We start from the raw sequence: 24,700 nt of genomic DNA, 5'->3' as shown, positions 1-24,700 counted from the left end.
CCAGAACACCCCCAGTGGCAGGCAAATGAGTCACCCTGCATGTGCATTACGAGCAATTAACGTTGTCCCAGCGATCGCTTTTGTTTGTGTTGGTAAAATGTGTGAGAGCAACAAGTGTTTCTGAAAATCTATATTATTTTTTATTTTTGTAGAACGATCTGCAGTACAGCTGCGCCTCAAGAGGCTGAGGCACCGGAGCCATCTCGCCAGGAAACAAGCCAACAGACGGGCACTGAAGATGTGTCTGTCCTGAGCGAGACAAGATCAATGGACAGTAGTACTGTGGCTCCTGTTGTCAGTGTCCGCTTGCAAGCACAGCGCGGACGTAAGCGGTCATCTGCCAGAGATGAAGTTGATGCCATAATTGTCGATGGAGTCAAACAGTTAGAAGATCATTGTCGCATCGAGCACAGAGAGATAAGGTGGGAAATTAATGACTTGCAATCATGAGAATCCGTGTACGCAGCCAATGAGTGGAAGCTCCTGTTTTTATCGTATGTCCCTGTAGCCCAAAAGATACCGCCGCACAGAAATGTACTCTTTAGGCAAAGATTTCAAGATCTTTTCGATGAATTTTTGGGCCCTCAGGAACCCACTTCCTCTAGAACAAAAACAAGTGCAGGCCATTGCACCATCGACATGCGTCATACCAAGCGCCAACATAATTCAGAGGCCGGGGTGAACCTGGTATGGAAATGCACAGGCAATGTAGCAGTCCAGCGTACAGTTGGGCCGACAATACCACAGTCTGCAATCTGGAAAAAAAATTACATAGTTTGACTCTATAGCCTTGATAAGTTTTTTTGTTAATTTAAATAAGTTAAATTTGAATATTTTTGTACATCACTCTGGGATCACATATGTAAAAAATGTCTACCAACATTCTGAGTGGAAGGTCATTGTTTTCCAGAATTTTTAGTAAACTGTTTTATTACTAAAACTTTAACTTTTATTAAAAATATAATACCTATAAAAATTTAATAAGGTATCACAAATTTTTCGAGCCAAAAAAAGAAAATTCCTAGCCACACACATTGCACATATGCCAATAAATAACAGGTTTTAAAAGTATCACACATTTGAATCCGAATGTGCTTCCCGTCAACGGCACCAATGCAATTGGGAAAATTAGCCACAACCTCAAAATTGTGGGCAATCAATAGCCACATTTCTGTTGTCGGGGTCGGTAGTACAAGTGGCTGTAAGTTATTCCAAATGGCACCACACGTTTCCCGAACTAGTTGGCAAATGGTCGATTTCCCCACCCAAAATTCAAAGTGCAGTGACGCAAAAGTTTCTCCCGTAGCCAAATATCTATTGAAAAAAAAAATTATAACTGGACATATGGGACAGATTTTGTCGGACAACAAACAGAAAGGCAAATGACAAAGGACTAGTACAGTGGGCTATGTGTATTAAATAACAAGACAAGCACAACGATATCCTGTCTTTGACTCTGGCACAATGTAAAGAAAAGGGAAAAATACCTCAGGGTCACCACCAAACGTTCTTCCGTAGAAATACTTTCCCGGAAAGTGCTACGTTGATGATGTATCTCATCCTTCACATGCAACAGCAGAATATCAAACGTTTCGATGGACATCCGAAGACAACGCTGAAATTTAAAGGGATGATCCCGAAGCTGAACATACAGGGTGTGAAAGACACCATATGTATTCCGGAAAAAATTCACTTCATGAATCCAATATCTTCTCTGACGACGTCGCAGCTGCATCAAGCTAAATCTAACAAGCTCAGACACAAACATCTTGCTTGCAGCAGAAGTTCACTCAATGCTTCCAAAATGGAGAATGTGAGTCCACCCACACCCGACGCTGACAAAAGGACAAAAAAAATAAGGAACATAGTAACATAGTTATGAAGGCTGAAGGAAGACCTTATGTCCATCTAGTTCAGCCTATTTTTAGTGCAGCTATTCTGCGTTGTTGATCCTGGGGAAGGCAAAAAACCCACAGAGTAGAAGACAATTTTCTCCATAGGGAACAAAAATTCCTTCCCCTAAGCTGGGTCACCCATCTACCTATAATATTCTGTTATTCGTAACCTTCTATACTGTAACTCACAAGAAAAGCCTCCATTCCTTTCTTACATTCATTCAGTGAGTTGGCCATCACCACTTCACAACTTTTTCGACAGTGCCTGAAGGCAGACAAATGGAGGTTTCAGGAATGGACATCAAAATGACCAAACGCAGTCACATGCGTTAACAAGGTTCCACTGGCTAGAGCTGCCCTAAATACTAGAGGGCCCTTGGTAACTGGTCAGGGACACTTTAGACAGGTGCATCCTGACTCCGTAAGAACCAGAGAGTTCTGGCACCGCCCCCTATGCACACAGCTGGGAAACATGCACAGAGCAGACAGGAGACAAGAGGCACAGAATATGGAGCCGGCAGCAGACCGAAATCACAGCATGGCCTGGAGCAGTGAGTAAGTTGGTGTGCGGGGGATGGGCGGCCATGCAGTGATGCCAGCAGGGTTGTCACACCTAGCACAGTTGCTGCACAATGACCTCTAACACCGACAGTCAGCTGATGCATCAGGCGACCTTTTGAAGGATGGTGGGAGTGGTCACCACCCACATCAGCTAACCCAGCAGAGATGCAATTACACCTGCACACCAGTGGGGAAAAACTGACATTAACCCCCGATGGCCTGAAAGGAAAAAAGTTTATATGAGAATCCAGATCTGCCACGGATCCAAAAATGGATTGTGAGTGTGACATACATTTTGTAGTGACTTCAAGGGGTCTATATCTAAGAAAACACTAAAGAGTGATAAAATTTTAGGCACTGCACCCCTCCGTCCACAAAGTATTCAAAACTTCTATCATGAAATTTATTAAAGGTGTTGTCTATACCTGGGGTTCAAGTTTGCAGTCACTCTGTGACTTGTGAATCCTAACAGCGCGCACAGTGCACGCTGTGAGGATTCACCAGCCTGCAGTCACATAGAGTAACTGCAGACTTGAAACGCAAGCCTGGGCAACCCGTTTAAGCCTTCAGATGCTTCACAGCAATTAATACAAATTAAAATGAAAAAATAATATTTTTCAACTGAATTGTTGCTTTAGCTATAATTTACAAAAGAAAATAGGAGAAAATACGCATCACATCTGGTGGTTATATAATTTTTCCCAAATCTACCAATACCCCACATGTGGTCAGAAACTACTCTTTGGGTAGCGGCAGAGCTCTGAAGGAATGAGCACAATTTACTTTCGGAGATCTAATGTGGCTGGAATAGATTGTGGACTCCATGTAACATTTGAGGGCTCCTGAGGTGCCCAAAGAGCAGAAACCCAACATACGTGACCCCACTTTTGAAAATGCTACCTCAAGGAATTTAGCTCTATGTAAAGTGATGAATTTTATCCCACAGGTGCTTCATAGAATGTAACACAATTGGGCTGTGAAATAGAAAAGTCCTGACTTCCTCCTCAAGTTCTATTTGTTTGAAGATGAGGACAGTGACACCAGCGCTGATTGGACGAGTATAAGCTTTTTTATCTTATCGTGGTAAAGCATGGGGTTTGAGAAGGGGTTGTCCTACTAGTGGGCAACTTCTTTAAGTGCATCTGAGCTCGATTGGCTGACAGCGTTCAAACTACTGCAGGATGGATACAGTGGCAACAAAGGGTAAAGAGACAGGTATCACGGGTATATCAGATGCTTCAGACAGTCACACTACATCTAGCTGCAGAAGGTCTCTGCATTTGTCTTTGCAGACACATTCTTAACCCTTCTGACTCTTTGACCCAGTGCCAACCTTTCTCCGGCTCTTATTGACTCACCTGGACCTGGGTGTTTATAGGCTCCCTGCCTGCTACTGGGGGTTGCTGGTGATATTTCCATTTCTTCTTTTTGAGGCCTGGAGCTATAGCAATCTGCTATCTTCCTCTTTGTGTTGCTGGAGGATGTCTGTGTTACATCTCAGACTTTGCAAGATAAGTGTTCCCCTTGTTTGTCGACCCCAACTGTCTTTAATGGTAGTGGGGATTGACTTGTGTTTATCCTGTCCTTCCCTATGCAGGACTTATTGTCAGGGTAAGGCAGGGATCAGGTTCTTGCTTGGCGATAGGTGGAGTACCTATAGGGATGTTTAGGGCAGACGGAGTGACTTTAGATCTGCCTAGGTGTCTCGATTCCCCCGTTCCCTAGTGTTGGGCTCCGTTCCCCTCATCGCTTCATGTTTCACTTAGTCTTTCCTACACTGTGTGTGACTCCAGGAGGCACTCATCAATACACTGGAGATGATTATTTCTGCTCTGTCACACATGTAATCCTCTCTTATGTAATGGAGTTTTCGGCATTACCTGCTCTATGACTGCAGCAGTCGGTTGTTGACCACTGTAAGGGATCCACACCTCTCCTCCCCGTCTGATGTCAATATTACGTCAGCGGGATCACTTGGTAAGGTCTCCCCCCTTGTACCAATGTGACGTGGCTCACCCCCCTGGGATACGCAAGGTCAGATTGGTATAGTTATACACAGAAATCCCCCCTGTCCACAAGGGTCCAGGGAGGCACAGGGAGTGGGAGGGTGCGGCCCTCGCAGTCACTGACGTGGCACCACACTCGCCCACAACCCTGATTGGATGAGAGACTCCTTTCACTAGACCCATTGAAAGGGAACCTTATCAGTTCGGTAGGACTGCCACCAGTTGCACATGCGATACACTCATGGTCTGTTAACAGGGTTATATTGGGCCAGAAACCAGCTCCGGTAGCATGTGACGAGGTCGAGAAACAGACGTGTGGATTCGCGGATCGAGATAAAAGAGAAGCCCAAGGTTAAATGATATATTTAATCGCCTTAAGGGCCCACTAGATAATATAGTATATACACAAAGGGTATACACACTGTAAACAATGGTAACAGTTTTATTTTCATACAGTGCCCACATATTCCACAGCACTTTACAATTAAGCGGTGACATCCATCCTCCTCGATTTCTATATAAAGCTGCAGGATCCGGTCATCAGCCAGGATCTGTGTATGTATGATCCGTTCATCAGCCAGGATCTGTGTATGTATGATCCATTCATCAGCCAGGATCTATATATGTATGATCCGGTCATCAGCCAGGATCTGTATATGTATGATCCGTTCATCAGCCAAGATCTGTATATGTATGATCCGTTCATCAGCCAAGATCTGTATATGTATGATCCGTTCATCAGCCAGGATCTGTATATGTATGATCCGGTCATCAGCCAGGATCTATATATGTATGATCCGGTCATCAGCCAGGATCTGTATATGTATGATCCGGTCATCAGCCAAGATCTGTATATGTATGATCCGGTCATCAGCCAGGATCTATATATGTATGATCCGGTCATCAGCCAGGATCTGTATATGTATGATCCGGTCATCAGCCAAGATCTGTATATGTATGATCCGTTCATCAGCCGGGATCTGTATATGCATGATCCGGTCATCAGCCAGGATCTGTATATGTATGATCCGTTCATCAGCCAGGATCTGTATATGTATGATCCGTTCATCAGCCAGGATCTGTGTATGTATGATCCGTTCATCAGCCAGGATCTGTATATGTATGATCCGTTCATCAGCCAGGATCTGTATATGTATGATCCGGTCATCAGCCAGGATCTGTATATGTATGATCCAGTCATCAGTCAGGACCTGTGTATGTATTATCCGGTCATCAGCCAGGATCTGTATATGTATGATCCAGTCATCAGCCAGGATCTGTGTATGTATGAGCCGTTCATAAGCCAGGATCTGTATATGCATGATCCATTCATCAGCCAGGACCTGTGTATGTATGATCCGATCATCAGCCAGGATCTGTGTATGTATGATCCGATCATCAGCCAGGATCTGTGTATGTATGATCCGTTCATCAGCCAGGATCTGTATATGCATGATCCGGTCATCAGCCAGGATCTGTATATGCATGATCCGTTCATCAGCCAGGACCTGTGTATGTATGATCCGGTCATCAGCCAGGATCTGTATATGTATGATCCGTTCATCAGCCAGGATCTGTATATGCATGATCCATTCATCAGCCAGGATCTGTATATGTATGATCTGTTCATCAGCCAGGATCTGTATATGTATGATCCGGTCATCAGCCAGGATCTGTATATGTATGATCCGTTCATCAGCCAGGATCTGTATATGCATGATCCATTCATCAGCCAGGATCTGTATATGTATGATCTGTTCATCAGCCAGGATCTGTATATGTATGATCCGGTCATCAGCCAGGATCTGTATATGTATGATCCGTTCATCAGCCAAGATCTGTATATGTATGATCCGGCCATCAGCCAGGATCTGTATATGCATGATACATTCATCAGCCAGTATCTGTATATGCATGATCCATTCATCAGCCAGGATCTGTATATGTATGATCCGGTCATCAGCCAGGATCTGTATATGCATGATCCATTCATCAGCCAGGATCTGTATATGCATGATCCATTCATCAGCCAGGATCTGTATAAGCATGATCCATTCATCAGCCAGGATCTGTATATGTATGATCCGGTCATCAGCCAGGATCTGTATATGCATGATCCGTTCATCAGCCAGGATCTGTATATGCAAGATCCATTCATCAGCCAGGATCTGTATATGTATGATCTGTTCATCAGCCAGGATCTGTAAATGTATGATCCGGTCATCAGCCAGGATCTGTATATGTATGATCCGTTCATCAGCCAGGATCTGTATATGCATGATCCATTCATCAGCCAGGATCTGTATATGTATGATCTGTTCATCAGCCAGGATATGTATATGTATGATCCGGTCATCAGCCAGGATCTGTATATGCATGATCCATTCATCAGCCAGGATCTGTATATGCATGATCGATTCATCAGCCAGGATCTGTATATGTATGATCCGTTCATCAGCCAGGATCTGTATATGTATGATCCGTTCATCAGCCAGGATCTGTATATGCATGATCCATTCATGAGCCAGGATCTGTATATGTATGATCCGTTCATCAGCCAGGATCTGTATATGCCTGATCCATTCATCAGCCAGGATCTGTATATGTATGATCTGTTCATCAGCCAGGATCTGTATATGTATGATCCGGTCATCAGCCAGGATCTGTATATGTATGATCCGTTCATCAGCCAGGATCTGTATATGCCTGATCCATTCATCAGCCAGGATCTGTATATGTATGATCCGGTCATCAGCCAGGATCTGTATATGTATGATCCGATCATCAGCCAGGATCTGTATATGTATGATCTGTTCATCAGCCAGGATCTGTTTATGTAAGATCCGGTCATCAGCCAGGATCTGTATATATATGATCCGTTCTTCAGCCAGGATCTGTATATGTATGATCCGGTCATCAGCCAGGATCTGTATATGTATGATAAGTTCATCAGCCAGGATCTGCATATGCATTATCCATTCAACAGCCATGATCTGTATATGTATGATCTGTTCATCAGCCAGGATCTGTATATGTATGATCCGGTCATCAGCCAGGATCTGTATATGTATGATCCGGTCATCAGCCAGGATCTGTATATGTATGATCCGTTCATCAGCCAGGATCTGTATATGTATGATCCGTTCATCAGCCAGGATCTGTATATGTATGATCCGGTCATCAGCCAGGATATGTATATGTATGATCCGGTCATCAGCCAGGATCTCTATATGTATGATCCGTTCATCAGCCAGGATCTGTATATGTATGATCTGTTCATCAGCCAGGATCTGTATATGTATGATCCGGTCATCAGCCAGGATCTGTATATGTATGATCTGTTCATCAGCCAGGATCTGTATATGTATGATCCGGTCATCAGCCAGGATCTGTATATGTATGATCCGGTCATCAGCCAGGATCTGTATATATATGATCCGGTCATCAGCCAGGATCTGTGTATGTATGATCCGGTCATCAGCCAGGATCTGTGTATGTATGATCCGGTCATCAGCCAGGATATGTATATGTATGATCCGGTCATCAGCCAGGATCTCTATATGTATGATCCGTTCATCAGCCAGGATCTGTATATGTATGATCCGGTCATTAGCCAGGATCTGTATATGTATGATCCGTTCATCAGCCAGGATCTGTGTATGTATGATCTGTTCATCAGCCAGGATCTGTATATGTATGATCGGGTCATAAGCCAGGATCTGTATATGTATGATCCGGACATCAGCCAGGATCTGTATATGCATGATCCATTCATCAGCCAGGATCTGTATATGTATGATCTGTTCATCAGCCAGGATCTGTATATGTATGATCCGGTCATCAGCCAGGATCTGTATATGCATGATCCATTCATCAGCCAGGATCTGTATATGCATGATCGATTCATCAGCCAGGATCTGTATATGCATGATCCGTTCATCAGCCAGGATCTGTATATGCATGATCCATTCATCAGCCAGGATCTGTATATGTATGATCCGGTCATCAGCCAGGATCTGTATATGCATGATCCATTCATCAGCCAGGATCTGTATATGCATGATCCATTCATCAGTCAGGATCTGTATATGCATGATCCATTCATCAGCCAGGATCTGTATATGTATGATCCGGTCATCAGCCAGGATCTGTATATGCATGATCCGTTCATCAGCCAGGATCTGTATATGCATGATCCATTCATCAGCCAGGAACTGTATATGTATGATCTGTTCATCAGCCAGGATCTGTAAATGTATGATCCGGTCATCAGCCAGGATCTGTATATGTATGATCCGTTCATCAGCCAGGATCTGTATATGCATGATCCATTCATCAGCCAGGATCTGTATATGTATGATCTGTTCATCAGCCAGGATATGTATATGTATGATCCGGTCATCAGCCAGGATCTGTATATGCATGATCCATTCATCAGCCAGGATCTGTATATGCATGATCGATTCATCAGCCAGGATCTGTATATGTATGATCCGTTCATCAGCCAGGATCTGTATATGTATGATCCGTTCATCAGCCAGGATCTGTATATGCATGATCCATTCATGAGCCAGGATCTGTATATGTATGATCCGTTCATCAGCCAGGATCTGTATATGCCTGATCCATTCATCAGCCAGGATCTGTATATGTATGATCTGTTCATCAGCCAGGATCTGTATATGTATGATCCGGTCATCAGCCAGGATCTGTATATGTATGATCCGTTCATCAGCCAGGATCTGTATATGCATGATCCATTGAACAGCCACGATCTGTATAAGTATGATCTGTTCATCAGCCAGGATCTGTTTATGTAAGATCCGGTCATCAGCCAGGATCTGTATATGTATAATCCGTTCATCAGCCAGGATCTGTATATGTATGATCTGGTCATCAGCCAGGATCTGTGTATGTATGATCTGGTCATCAGCCAGGATCTGTATATGTATAATCCGGTCATCAGCCAGGATCTGTATATGTATGATCCGGTCATCAGCCAGGATCTGTGTATGTATGATCCGTTCATCAGCCAGGATCTGTGTATGTATGATCCGTTCATCAGCCAGGATCTTTGTATGTATGATCTGGTCATCAGCCAGGACCTGTGTATGTATGATCCGGTCATCACCCAGGATCTGTATATGTATGATCCGGTCATCAGCCAGGATCTGTATATGTATGATTCGGTCATCAGCCAGGATATCTATATGTATGACCTGTTCATCAGCCAGGATCTGTGCATGTATGATCCGTTCATAAGCCAGGATCTGTATATATATGATCCGTTCATCAGCCAGGATCTGTATATGTATGATCCGGTCATCAGCCAGGACCTGTATATGTATGATCCGGTCATCAGCCAGGATCTGTATATGTATGATCCGATCATCAGCCAGGACCTGTGTATGTATGATCCGTTCATCAGCCAGGATCTGTATATGTATGATCCGGTCATCAGCCAGGACCTGTGTATGTATGATCCGGTCATGAGCCAGGATATGTGTATGTATGATCCGGTCATCAGCCAGGATCGGTATATGTATGATCCGGTCATCAGCCAGGATCTGTATATGTATGATCCGTTCATCAGCCAGGATCTCTATATGTATGATCCGTTCATCAGCCAGGATCTGTGTATGTATGATCCGTTCATCAGTCAGCATCTGTGTATGTATGATCCGTTCATCAGCCAGGACCTGTGTATGTATGATCCGGTCATCAGCCAGGATCTGTATACTGTATGTATGATTCGGTCATCAGCCAGGATCTCTAGATGTATGATCCAGTCATCAGCCAGGATCTGTGTATTTATGAGCCGTTCATAAGCCAGGATCTGTATATGTATGATCCGGTCATCAGCCAGGATCTGTATATGTATGATCTGGTCATCAGCCAGGATCTGTATATGTATGATCCGGTCATCAGCCAGGATCTCTATATGTATGACCTGTTCATCAGCCAGGATCTGTGTATTTATGAACCGTTCATAAGCCAGGATCTGTATATGTATGATCCGGTCATCAGCCAGGATCTGTATATGTATGATCCGGTCATCAGCCAGGATCTGTGTATGTATGATCCGTTCATCAGCCAGGATCTGTGTATGTATGATCCGTTCATCAGCCAGGATCTTTGTATGTATGATCTGGTCATCAGCCAGGACCTGTGTATGTATGATCCGGTCATCAGCCAGGATCTGTATATGTATGATCTGATCATCAGCCAGGACCTGTGCATGTATGATCCGTTCATCAGCCAGGATCTGTATATGTATGATCCGGTCATCAGCCAGGACCTGTATATGTATGATCCGGTCATCAGCCAGGATCTGTATATGTATGATCCGGTCATCAGCCAGGACCTGTGTATGTATGATCCGTTCATCAGCCAGGATCTTTGTATGTATGATCTGGTCATCAGCCAGGACCTGTGTATGTATGATCCGGTCATCAGCCAGGATCTGTATATGTATGATCCGATCATCAGCCAGGATCTGTATATGTATGATCCGGTCATCAGCCAGGATCTGTATATGTATGATTCGATCATCAGCCAGGATCTGTATATGTATGATCCGGTCATCAGCCAGGATCTGTATATGTATGACCTGTTCATCAGCCAGGATCTGTGTATTTATGAACCGTTCATAAGCCAGGATCTGTATATGTATGATCCGGTCATCAGCCAGGATCTGTATATGTATGATCCGGTCATCAGCCAGGATCTGTATATGTATGATCCGGTCATCAGACAGGATCTCTATATGTATGACCTGTTCATCAGCCAGGATCTGTATATGTATGATCTGGTCATCAGCCAGGATCTCTATATGTATGATCCGGTCATCAGCCAGGATCTGTATATGTATGATCTGGTCATCAGCCAGGATCTGTATATGTATGATCCGGTCATCAGCCAGGATCTGTATATGTATAATCCGTTCATCAGCCAGGATCTGTATATGTATGACCTGTTCATCAGCCAGGATCTGTATATGTATGATCTGGTCATCAGCCAGGATCTCTATATGTATGATCCGGTCATCAGCCAGGATCTGTATATGTATAATCCGTTCATCAGCCAGGATCTCTATATGTATGACCTGTTCATCAGCCAGTATCTGTATATGTATGATCTGGTCATCAGCCAGGATCTCTTTATGTATGATCCGGTCATCAGCCAGGATCTGTATATGTATAATCCGTTCATCAGCCAGGATCTGTATATGTATGATCCGGTCATCAGCCAGGATCTGTATATGTATGATCCGTTCATCAGCCAGGATCTCTGTATGTATGATCCGTTCATCAGCCAGGATCTTTGTATGTATGATCTGGTCATCAGCCAGGACCTGTGTATGTATGATCCGGTCATCAGCCAGGATCTGTATATGTATGATCCGGTCATCAGCCAGGATCTGTATATGTATGATTTGGTCATCAGCCAGGATCTGTGTATGTATGATCCGGTCATCAGCCAGGATCTGTATATGTATAATCCGTTCATCAGCCAGGATCTGTATATGTATGATCCGGTCATCAGCCAGGATCTGTGTATGTATGATCCGTTCATCAGCCAGGATCTGTGTATGTATGATCCGTTCATCAGCCAGGATCTTTGTATGTATGATCTGGTCATCAGCCAGGACCTGTGTATGTATGATCCGGTCATCAGCCAGGATCTGTATATGTATGATCCGGTCATCAGCCAGGATCTGTATATGTATGATTCGGTCATCAGCCAGGATCTCTATATGTATGACCTGTTCATCAGCCAGGATCTGTGCATGTATGATCCGTTCATAAGCCAGGATCTGTATATATATGATCCGTTCATCAGCCAGGATCTGTATATGTATGATCCGGTCATCAGCCAGGATCTGTATATGTATGATCCGTTCATCAGCCAGGATCTTTGTATGTATGATCTGGTCATCAGCCAGGACCTGTGTATGTATGATCCGGTTATCAGCCAGGATCTGTATATGTATGATCCGATCATCAGCCAGGATCTGTATATGTATGATCCGGTCATCAGCCAAGATCTGTATATGTATGATTCGATCATCAGCCAGGATCTGTATATGTATGATCCGATCATCAGCCAGGATCTGTATATGTATGATCCGGTCATCAGCCAAGATCTGTATATGTATGATCTGGTCATCAGCCAGGATCTCTATATGTATGATCCGGTCATCAGCCAGGATCTGTATATGTATAATCCGTTCATCAGCCAGGATCTGTATATGTATGATCCGATCATCAGCCAGGACCTGTGTATGTATGATCCGTTCATCAGCCAGGATCTGTGTATGTATGATCAAGTCATCAGTCAGGACCTGTGTATGTATTATCCGGTCATCAGCCAGGATTTGTATATGTATGATCCGGTCATCAGCCAGGATCTGTATATGTATGATCCGATCATCAGCCAGGATCTGTATATGTATAATCCGGTCATCAGCCTTGATCTGTATATGTATAATCCGGTCATCAGCCTTGATCTGTATATGTATGATCCGTTCATCAGCCAGGATCTGTGTATGTATGATCCGGTCATCAGCCAGGATCTGTATATGTATAATCCGGTCATCAAACTTGATCTGTATATGTATGATCCGATCATCAGCCAGGACCTGTGTATGTATAATCCATTCATCAGCCAGGATCTGTGTATGTATGATCCAGTCATCAGTCAGGACCTGTGTATGTATTATCCGGTCATCAGCCAGGATTTGTATATGTATGATCCGTTCATCAGCCAGGATCTGTATATGTATGATCCGTTCATCAGCCAGGACCTGTGTATGTATGATCCGTTCATCAGCCAGGACCTGTGTATGTATGATCCGATCATCAGCCAGGATCTGTATATGTATAATCCGGTCATCAGCCTTGTTCTGTATATGTATGATCCGTTCATCAGCCAGGATCTGTATATGTATGATCCGTTCAACAGCCAGGATCTGTGTATGTATGATCCGTTCATCAGCCAGGACCTGTGTATGTATGATCCGTTCATCAGCCAGGATCTGTGTATGTATGATCTGGTCATCAGCCAGGATCTGTATATGTATGATCCGGTCATCAGCCTTGATCTGTATATGTATGATCCGTTCATCAGCCAGGATCTGTATATGTATGATCCGTTCATCAGCCAGGACCTGTGTATGTATGATCCGTTCATCAGCCAGGATCTGTGTATGTATGATCCGATCATCAGTCAGGATCTGTATATGTATAATCCGGTCATCAGCCTTGATCTGTATATGTATGATCCGTTCATCAGCCAGGATCTGTATATGTATGATCCGTTCATCAGCCAGGACCTGTGTATGTATGATGCGTTCATCAGCCAGGATCTGTGTATGTATGATCTGGTCATCAGCCAGGATCTGTATATGTATGATCCGTTCATCAGCCAGGATCTGTATATGTATGATCAGTTCATCAGCCAGGATCTGTATATGTATGATCCGTTCATCAGCCAGGATCTGTATATGTATGATCCAGTCATCAGTCAGGACCTGTGTATGTAAGATCCAGTCATCAGCCAGGACCTGTGTATGTATGATCCGTTCATCAGCCAGGATCTGTATATGTATGATCAGTTCATCAGCCAGGATCTGTATATGTGTGATCCGTTCATCAGCCAGGACCTGTGTATGTATGATCCGGTCATCAGCCTTGATCTGTATATGTATGATCCGTTCATCAGCCAGGACCTGTGTATGTATGATCCGTTCATCAGCCAGGACCTGTGTATGTATGATCCGGTCAGCCAGTGTGTTAAGTGCAGTTATCATGTGCATGGCGGGTGTGGAGACTGATGGATAGGAGGGAGCAGATTATGAAGAATGTTTTGAGGGAGGCCACAGGGGAGAGTTAGGTTAGTGAGTTGAAGTCAGAGGATTGTTTCAAGAGATGTGTTTTTAAAGAACACTTAACAATAATGCTCAGGTGAAGTACAACAGATAAAAGCAGATATTAAAAGTCAGTTACCAGTCAGATCAAATGCCTGGCTTGTGGGGGGGAGCTGCCTCTGTTCCTTGACTTCTCGCACGATATGTCATTGCGACCTCCCATGAGAAAAAGCACTAGGCCACACTTGACACAAGCATTTAACCCCTCTGGGTCACTCCCCTTCGGCCCTCTGGGTTGAGCCTAAATCCCCTCCCCTGGAGGTTTATAGCCAAATATCCCCAAATCTATGAGAGATTATAACTCCTTTCTGAATGGTCCTAGGGCTGCGGTTCTGGTGCCATTGGATCCGGTCCAGTTCCTGCTACATGTTAAGACTAAACACAGCTTCACTATCTAGCTTCTAGTAGCTGTTCCATGTATCTCCATACCCCTGGGTGCAAGAGTAGATAGAGACCAAGCCTTTCAACCTAGAGGGTCTTACTCATGGTACCAACCATGAGTAAGACCCTCTAGGTTGAAACGCGTTGGTTGGAGACCACCAGAGACCCCATCTGCCTGTTTGTCCTTATCCATACTTTTTTCTGTTCTATTTTAAGAATTTACAATAAATGATGTATTTTTAACTGAAGTCCAGCGCTGGAGATTCCATTCTTTATTTTGCTTCAGTCAACACCCCTGATCAAGGTGACTCCGTGCGCAGGAGGATTATGGATCGCAACCGAGACTGGTGAGCTGACCTCCCTTCATTTTCCCTATCCTTCTATAATTATAGAGACCAAGCCTGGCGCTCACCATGTTCTGGGGATCTCGGAAATATAACCGGTGTGTGGCCAGGACATACAGTATGTTAAGCCCATAGTCTCCTTATGAAATCCTAGTGGTCTGAACAACACAGACCGCATGGTTTGACTCCATAGGTGGTCTTCCTGTAGGAGCTGGATTTCAGCTAGCTGGTGGGGGTTTGAATTCTGTATTTGCAGCTGAAAGGCAGGACCACCATATTACTTATATGTATAGGTTGTACAGCGGGCACTCACCTATACCTCAAGCAATGGACAGTTTTGCATTATCCGCTATATAACTGTCGGTTGTTGGCCAAAATCACATATTACAACATATGTATACAATATATACAGTGTGCACTCACCTGTACACTGGGGAGGATTATCCCACTCATCCTTATTCTGCCCGGGCACACACCTAATCGCCTCATGCAATGGTCGGTATCCAGTTCTACATTGTACTGATACAGATTCCCGCACATTATAATAAGGTTTTTCTCCAGATGTCTTGTACAGTTCGGTGTCTACCGGCTTCTTACACTGCGCTGTGCGATAAAAGTCATAGATATAATTGTAGAGATCTGAACACATAACCAGACACTGATATTCATCTGCTCAGACCAACTTATGAGATTAATGGAAATTGTCATAGGAAAAAAATTAAAATCGTTACAAACATCTCCAGAAAAAGGAGAAAAGTGCTTGTGATTTAACAAAGTACCTTTACATGACCCCCATGCAGCTGCCCCTCTCCTTTAGGCCTCTTTCACACATCAGTATTTTTGATCAGTATTATCAGTATTTGTATGCCAAAACCAGGAATGTCTCCAAAATAAGGAACAGGAGTCAGTCTTTCAATTATATTTTTTTCTCGGTAAGTTCCACTCCTGGCTTTGGCATACAAACACTGATGCAAAATACTGACCAAATACTGATGTGTGAATGAGCCTTTTGAAACAGTTAAATAAGGAAACACCTAATGGCTAGCAGATGTGAGGCCAATTTTCCCTTGAATGCACAAGAATGCAGAGAAAGGCAGATAAGACAGGAGAGATAAGAGCCTCAGCTTAAAAGGAAATGTCAATTCCCTTTGTCTACTTTATTAAAAATTATAAGCAGAAAGAAGCATCTGGTGAAATGAAAAACAGGAAAATTGTCAAGAATATAATACTGAAAAATTTGGTTCCACGCCACAAGATGAAATCATATAAAGAAAAGGTGTGAATAACCAAAGTACCCAAAATAAAACCCAGAATTGAAATGTGACAAAGAAACCAAGGTACATAGTAAACAGTGATATAAGGTATAAATGAAGTGACCAAGAGTCATGTGGTGTGTCACAGAACAAAGCTGGGCAAATGTGAAAGGTAGAATATTCACCAGAAATACACTGTGGCGCCTGGAGTCCCGATGTACGTTTCGGCGTACAAGCCTTCTTCAGGGGCGAGTATCAATAATAAATCAAAATTATAAAGTGAGGTTTTATAAACTGCATTGATATAATAGAAAAAAAGTCATTTTCAGAAAAGTGATGTAAAAGGGAACGCAAGCATGGTTTCGAGTCACTGGATGAGCCGCCAACTGGATATCGGCCATGTCTCTTATCTACGAACAAATACACTTCTGATAAGAAAGATAACTGGGATATCTCCCGCCGGGGACCTTCAGCGGCAAAGATGTCGTAAAAGTTGGGAATCTCTTCACATTTTTGAGAATGAGACACAGCCTATAGCCCTGTTATGAGTCACCAGAGGGGAGGCGTCGGGGAGTAACTTGTGCTAATAAAAAGCCAATGCCGATTATGATCCTCATTCGATGTGAGGAAAATCCATTCTTGTGTAGGATTGATCCACGCTTTTCCCTCCTTGAATCTGAGTCATTTCTGTGACACAGGTTTCGTAATTCTCTTGCGTTATTCCATTTCTTTCATGTAATTGTATATACCGCGTTGTTTTGTTCCCATCATGTGTCATCTTTGAAGATTTCTATGAACACTGCCTAGAGTAAATATACAAAATGTAAGAGCTCTGTTCCTCTTTGTCTGTAAACTCTACCCCTGAAGCCATACACCCCCGTAACAGGCGTCCCATCGGTCTGTAGAAATGGTGTTTATATATCCCATGTGTTGGGATCGGAGGTCTATGTTCCATACGCTCACCGTGAGCTACCTAATAACCGGCCAGTAGTAGGAAGAGCCGTCGCATCATCCAGTGATCACTGGTCAATGGCGGAGTTGTCTCGATAATTCGAGATAGTGGAGTTAGGTAACAGCGGGGGGAATCTGCGAGACCCCCACCCGGCTTTTTATCTTTGACAGAGATTTAAAATCTTTCATTTTTGAATAATTTAGGTTTGTGACAATGGGGAACATTTTGGGGGCAGTCACTGTTATATGGGGCGGGATACTGGAAAGTCACTGTTATGGGAAAGAACTTCCCCCTCATCAAAAAGTGAAGATTTTCACATTCCAAGTATTCCCCTGCACAGATGGTTCCAGATGTTGCTACAATCCCATCTGCTCATTAGGAATATATTATTACACTCGCGTTCTTGCAGGTTCAACACTAAATACAGCAGTGCGTCTTTTGGTAATTAGACACTGAAGAATATTGTGCCCATATTGGGGCTTTAATGGTTTCTTACATTGTGCTATGTAATAAATTTAGGGGGTAAAAAGCTGCAAATCAGGGCAGAATTAAAAAAAAAAAAATCAGCACCACATTGGGATTTTGAGAATAACCCTTTAAAATAACTCTGTCATCAAGTTTTTCCCAACTAATCGGAGATCATCATGATGTAGAAACAAACCCTACTGCCAGTGATGTGTCACTTACCGGGCTGCTTGCTGTAGTTTTGATAACATCTTCTGTACTTTTTTCCATCATGGCATTATCACTAGAGAACTGATGAACATGCTACCATGTAGTCCTCCATATTCGTGAGATCTGTTTAACCCCACTACTTTTCAATTTTCTGACTATGCACAGTGTACACCAAAAATTGCCCATCAGTGGTGTGTGTGTGGGTTTATACACACACTAAGGAGGTGCTGGTCAGGGTATTTTTTTACACTATAGTTTACTATTGGAAGCTGTGGCTGACTCCAGTCTGACTCTGCACTCTTCCCATTAACCCATAGGTTATTTTCATCAGTTTTACTTGCCCATTTACATTGCAGGCAGCTAGCCCAAGAGAGACATGTTTGTCCATGGAATTGTAGGTGTTTTGGCATGTACAGCAGGATAGAACCTATCAGAGAAGTGTCACCTTGCCGTGGTTGATGGGCACACATGAAATGACCAGTTTATGCATTAAGAACCTTCATTTTTTGTAAGTACATCTTGCTGAGTAATAATACAGCTTAACTGTAACCCCTTCCTGACATGCGACGTACATATAAGGCGGTGCGGGAACTGCGTGATCGGCAAACAGCAGTATATGTACGGCGCCACAATCACGCTGCCTCACCCTGAACGCCACAGCGATCAGGTGCGGGTCTCAGCTCTATGTGACTGCAGCAACAGAGGGGTTAAATATCCGCGATCGGTGACATTGATCGTGGGTGTTTAACCCCTCTGATGCCGCTCTCAATAGTGACAGCGACATTGAGAAGCATCGCGTAGGGAGGGGGCTCCCTGTGTGCGCCCATCAGAACAACACAATGCGATCACATTGTTTAATGGTCTCCATGGAGACCGCCAACCCCAAGATGGCTGCGGGGTCCTTCAGGGAAGGTGGCATGCCTCTTTCTCTGCCTGTCAGACTATGATCTGATGCCCCGCAGTGCAGAGCATTGCCGAGTATTAGATCAGCGATCTGGTACTGTACAGTAAAGTCCCATCCTGGGACAATGTAAAAAAGTTATGAAAGAAAAATTAAAGTGTAAGGCTATGTGCCCACGTAGCGTTTTAAAACGCACAATGAAAACCGGACTCCTTCCCAGAAATCGCGCGTTTTTTTCCGCGCAATTTCACCACAATTTTCGCGTGCGATTTTCTCACGCACTTTCCAAGCGATTTGAAGCATCGCTTGGAAAGTGATTGACAGGTTGGTCACACTCGTCAAATATAGTGTTTGCCAAGTGTGACCAGGTTTTTACTATTGAGGCCGCCTATGCAGCATCAATAGTAAAAGATAAAATGTTAAAAATAATTAAAAAATCGGGGTGTATTTACCTTCCGACGTCCCGCGCTGCATTCCCGGCCTCAGCGTTCCCAGCGATGCCTTGCGAGACCTGTGATGACGTTGGTCTCACATTACTATAGCGATCTCGCGAGACCACGTCATCACTGGACCGTGCCGCAAGGCATTACTGGGAACGCTGAGGCCGGGAATGCAGCGCGGGACGCCGGAAGGTAAATATACCCCGATTTTTTATTCTTTATTCTTTTTTTACAGGAGTATGGTACCCAGGGCCTGGAGGACAGTCTCCTCTCCTCCACACCGTGGGTACCAACCGCACATGAGACGCTTAACTTCCCGTATGGTGGATTTTTTAAATCCCCAAAATAACCAAAAAAAAACAAATTAATCCAATAAATTTGTTTATGTAAAAAAAATTAACAAAATAAGTATATATACAGGGGCATCTCACAAAATTAGAATATCATCAAAAAGTGAAATTATTTCAGTTCTTCACTACAGACAGTGACTCTCCTGTATTCTATAGAGTCATTACACACAGAGTGATCTATCTCACGGGTTTATTTCTGGTAATGTTGATGATTATGGCTTACAGCCAATGAGAACCCAAAAGTCATTATCTCAGTAAATTAGAATACTTTATAACACCAGCCTGAAAAATGATTGTAAAATCCGAAATGTTGTCCTCCTGAAATGTATGATCAGTAAATGCCCTCAATACTTGGTCGGGGCTCTTTTTGCATCAATTACTGCATCAATGCGGCGTGGCATGGAGGCAATCAGCCTGTGGCACTGCTGAGGGGTTATGGAAGCCCAGGTTGCTTTGATAGCAGCCTTCAGCTCGTCTGCATTGTTGGGTCTGGTGTCTCTCATCTTCCTCCTGACAATCTCCATAGATTCTCTATGGGGTTAAGGTCAGGCGAGTTTGCTGCCAATCAAGCCCAGTGATACTGTTGTGTGTACACCAGGTATTGGTACATTTGGCAGTGTGGACAGGGGCCAAGTCCTGCTGGAGAATGACATTGCCATCTCCATAAAGCTTGTCGGCAGAGGGAAGCATGAAGAACTCTAACATGTCCTGGTAGACGGCTGCGCTGACTTTGGTCTTGATAAAACACAGTGGACCTACACCAGCAGATGACATGGCGCCCGAAACCATCACTGATGGTGGAGACTTCACACTAGACCTCCAGCAGCTTGGATTGTGGCCTCCACTCTTCCTCCAGACTCTGGGACCACTGACAACAGACCAGGTCTCCTTCTCCTTGGCCCAGGTAAGACACTTCTGGCGTTGTCTATTGGTCATGAGTGGCTGACACAAGGAATGTGACACTTGTAGCCCATGTCCTGGATACGTCTGTGTGTGGTGTGAAGCAATGACTCCAGGCGCAGTCCACTCCTTGTGAATCTCCCACACATTACTGAATGGCCTTTTCTTAACAATCCTTTCCACGCTGCGGTTATCCCGGTTGCTTGTGCACCTTTTTCTACCACACTTTTTCCTTCCACTCCACTTTCCATTAATATTCTCGGATACAGCGCTCTGTGAACAGCCGGCTTCTTTACCAATGACCTTTTGTGGCTTCCCCTCCTTGTGGAGGGTGTCAGTGACTGCCTTCTGGACATCTGTCAGGTCAGCAGTCTTCCCCATGATTGTGGAGCTACTGTAACATGCACTGTAATGACTATATAATATTGGAGAGCCACTTTTTGTATTGAAGAACTGAAATAAATTCACTTTTTGATGATATTCTAATTTTGTGAGAAGCTCCTGTATCTTTATGTACGAGTATAACCTGCCTATGAGTTTGTTGCTTCAATGCAGTTTCAAGTAGGAGAAAACCTCTCATATCTGTCAGTACATCCTGTGGTGCTTAGTTTTAGCTACTGCTTGCAAAAGATAGAGGTTGTGGGTTTGGTTTCCAGAGAGCAGTTCACGAGAAGAATTGTATATTTAATTAATGCAAGTCTGTGTAGAGCAGAGAGATGCCAGACCTCCCTACCCCAAATAAGGAGAAGATGGAGACATCATGTAACGGCCAGTACGCCGGTCGTTGCTCGAGATTGGAATACGGCACAGCTATGAACAACTCAGAACTCAATATGAAGGGAAACCAACATCTGCTACAAAGAATGACTGACTTTTCCCTCTCAACACAAGATGGGTCACAACAGCCACAACCCACACAAAACAATTATGTAGCCTGAGAGATCCCAAGTGCCAGCTTCACAGACAGGGATAGACTACCCCAAGACTATACCACTTCCTCCCTTATCCTTAACGGGCCTATACGGGGGAATACTGTGACTGTTACATGTGGTCCTCTCAGGTATACAATCTTATACCCGCCTCCCGCCTAAATTACAATAGGTCACAGGTACCCAATTTTTCCCAATATATACAGGGTGGGCCATGTATATGGATCCACCTAAATAAAATGGGAATGGTTGGTGATATCAACTTCCTGTTTATGCCACATTAGTATATGGGAGGGGGAAAGCATTTTAAGATGGGTGGTGACCATGGTGGCCATTTTGAAGTCAGCCATTTTGGATCCAACTTTATTTTTTCCAATGGGAAGAGGGTCATGTGACACATCAAATGTATTATTATTACTATGCTTCATTATTGCTATCAATCTGACAATTGATCTGCTTCATCCTCCAGTATGTCCAGTGACTGCAATCCCATCACCATCACCCAAGCATCCCAACCATCCTGGATCCAGCGGGACAGTCCCAATTTTGACAGCCTGCCCTGCTGTCCCGACTGGGAGTTTACTTTTCCCGCACTGAACTGATAAGCAACCATGCCCCCCCATGCACCAACCCCATCCATTCATTGCCCTCCCAAAGAGACCCACCGCAGCCCCTCACTGCTAATAAATCCCAGCAATGACGTCGCTAAGCTGCTCTCTGCGCAAAGGACCTGTGAGGAGTTCACAGGAGGGGAGGAGTCTGGAGTCACATGATCAGGGTCTCCATGTATGTAGGACTCTGCTGTGCTGGTTGTCATGGTGCTGGATGAGGGGAAGTGTATGTGTGGGGTCAGGAGGGGTTTACATGGTGAATGTAGCAGAGCTGTGTGTTTACGAGGTGTACGGAGCAGAGCCATGTGTGTACAAGGTGTACTGAGCGAAGCCGTGTGTGTACGCGATGTACGGAGCGAAGCCGCGTGTGTACAAGATGTACTAAGCGGAGCCATGTGTGTACGAGGTGTATGGAGTGGAACCGCGTGTACGAACTGTACAGAGCGGAGCCGTGTGTGTATGGGGTGTGCGGAGCGGAGCTGTGTTTGTACAAGGTGTACGGAGCTGAGCCGTGTGTGTACAAGGTGTACGGAGTGGAGCCACATGTGTACTGGGTGTATGAAATGGAAGCCTGTGTGTACGAAGTGTACGGAGCTGAGCCGTGTGTGTACGGGGTTTACGGAGTCGAGCCATGTGTGTACTGAGTGGAGCCATGTGTGTACGAGGTGTACGGAGCAGAGCCATGTGTGTACTGAGTGGAGCCATTTGTGTGCAAGGTGTACAGAGAGGAGCCGTGTGTGTACGAGGCATACAAGATGGAACAGTGTGTGTATGAGGTGTGTGGAGCCATGCGTGTACAAGGTATATGGTGGGGAGCACTCATACCTCCCAACCTTTCCGGATGCAGCGGGACAGTCACGATTTTGAGAGTCTGCCCAGCTGTCTCGGCCAGGAGCTTACTTTTCCCATGGACACAGGAGTACATGGTGGAGCCCCGAAAAGCACTTTAAAACTCGCATGTGATGTTCCACCGGAAGTGACATGCTGTAAGCTGACTGGAAATTAGGTAATTTTGGGAGGAGATTGTGACGGACCCATGGAGGCACTTCAGGGAATGCTTCAGATCCATCACCGTGTCCTCCTCCAACTGCGCGGACAACGGGATCACCTTGGAATCGGGGATGCCGGCCATGTGAGCAGATCATGATATATCCTGCACCGGTAGGCTCAGGTGGGCACTACAATGGGAGCCGGGCTGCTATAGTATCTTTATAGAATCTCTCTTTCTCTCTGTTTCTTTCTTTCTCTCTAATCTTTCTCTTTTTTCTTTCTCTCTGTTCTTTCTTTCTCTCTCAGTTCTTTCCTTCTTTCTCTCTGTTCTTTCTTTCTCTGTTCTTTTTTTCTGCCCCCTCTTTCTCTCTCTGTTCTTTCTTTCTTTCTCTGTTCTTTCTTTTTCTCTCTGTTTTTTCTTTCTTTCTCTCTGTTCTTTCTTTCTTCCTTTCCCCTCTTTCATTTTCTCTCTGTTCTTTCTTTCTTTCTTTCTTTCCCTCTTTCTTTTTTCTCTTTCCCCTCTTTCTTTCTCTATCCGTTCATCCTTTCTCTCTCTGTTCTTTCATTCTTTCTCTCCTTTCTCTCTCTCTCTGTTTTCTTTTTTCTTTCCTCTCTTCTTTCTCTTTCTGTTCTTTCTCTCTCTCTCTCTCTCTCCTTTCTTTCTCTGTTTTCTTTCTACTGTATCTCCCTTTGTTCTTTCTTTCTTTTCCTCAGTACCAGTCAGTGTGCACATAATGTCAGCCACTGTGCCCTCAGTACCAGCCAGTGTGATCAGCAGTGCTAAATGGGTGCAGTTGGAGCGTGGACATGGGTGTGACTAGTTGTAAAATGGGTGTGGTCAGGGACATGGCCTAAAATTTGCCACGGCGCGCTGTGTGCGCGCCAGTCTTTGTCCCTCTTTCTCTTCTTCAAAAGTTGGGAGGTATGCATCACCCATCTTTCCTGATCCCACTCACCCTGTATCTGTCTGCTATTACTGTTTTTTTTTCTTTTCCCCCTTCATGTTTTCTCACCTTAATTCCTTAATGCTAACACACAGTTGGCTTCATCTGTCCATTTGGATCTGACTATTTCCTGCTTGCATTTTTCCTTCAGACTTCTAATTAATCTTCTCCTTTGTCTGTGATCAGTCTCCCTGCTGCCCCTCCCTCCTGATCACACCTGGCCTATTTCATGTGCACTTAGCTTGCTATAAATTCAGACTGTCAAGTCTGTTTTGACTGTGGTCTGGCTCTATAAGAATGTCCCTAAAAGGATACAGCAGAAATATGCCAGAAGTGAACAGAAGGTACGACTAACCGCTGTTATTAAATGTACTACATTTCTTTCTCTGCCCTCCACACTTACTCTCACCATGCTGACATACGCTCTAACAGTTTTGGCGCCATTACTCCTCACTCTCCTTCACTATCCGCAAACTCCAGAACTCTCTACCCAAGTAAAAATCTCTCCTTCCCTCTTGCCTCCCCACATGACCTCCTCCGCTGACCTGCTTCTCAACCTCAGATGTCTCTTAATAAAACACAAAACAAGCCGGCCACTTTCCTTCTTGTTACGTGTTACATAACCACTCAGCACCCAGAA

General features: G+C 44.2%; 1 protein-coding gene across 1 annotated transcript in view; it reads right to left on the bottom strand.

The window, feature by feature from the left end:
* Positions 1-24,700, bottom strand: part of LOC141074884 (receptor-type tyrosine-protein phosphatase T-like) — a 336,227-nt gene that overhangs the window by 257,408 nt on the left and 54,119 nt on the right. The window contains exon 4 of the mRNA XM_073562192.1: positions 15,539-15,718. Within this exon, the coding sequence (XP_073418293.1) occupies positions 15,539-15,718 (180 nt within the window). The remainder of the gene's footprint in view (positions 1-15,538; positions 15,719-24,700) is intronic.

This window comes from Dendrobates tinctorius, unplaced genomic scaffold (genome assembly GCF_039654945.1).
Source record: "Dendrobates tinctorius isolate UK_male_01 unplaced genomic scaffold, ASM3965494v1 ptg000342l, whole genome shotgun sequence".
Taxonomy (NCBI): Eukaryota; Metazoa; Chordata; class Amphibia; order Anura; family Dendrobatidae; genus Dendrobates; species Dendrobates tinctorius.
The sequence above is the reverse complement of the archived record's forward strand: the minus strand, read 5'-3'. Positions and strand labels throughout refer to the sequence as shown.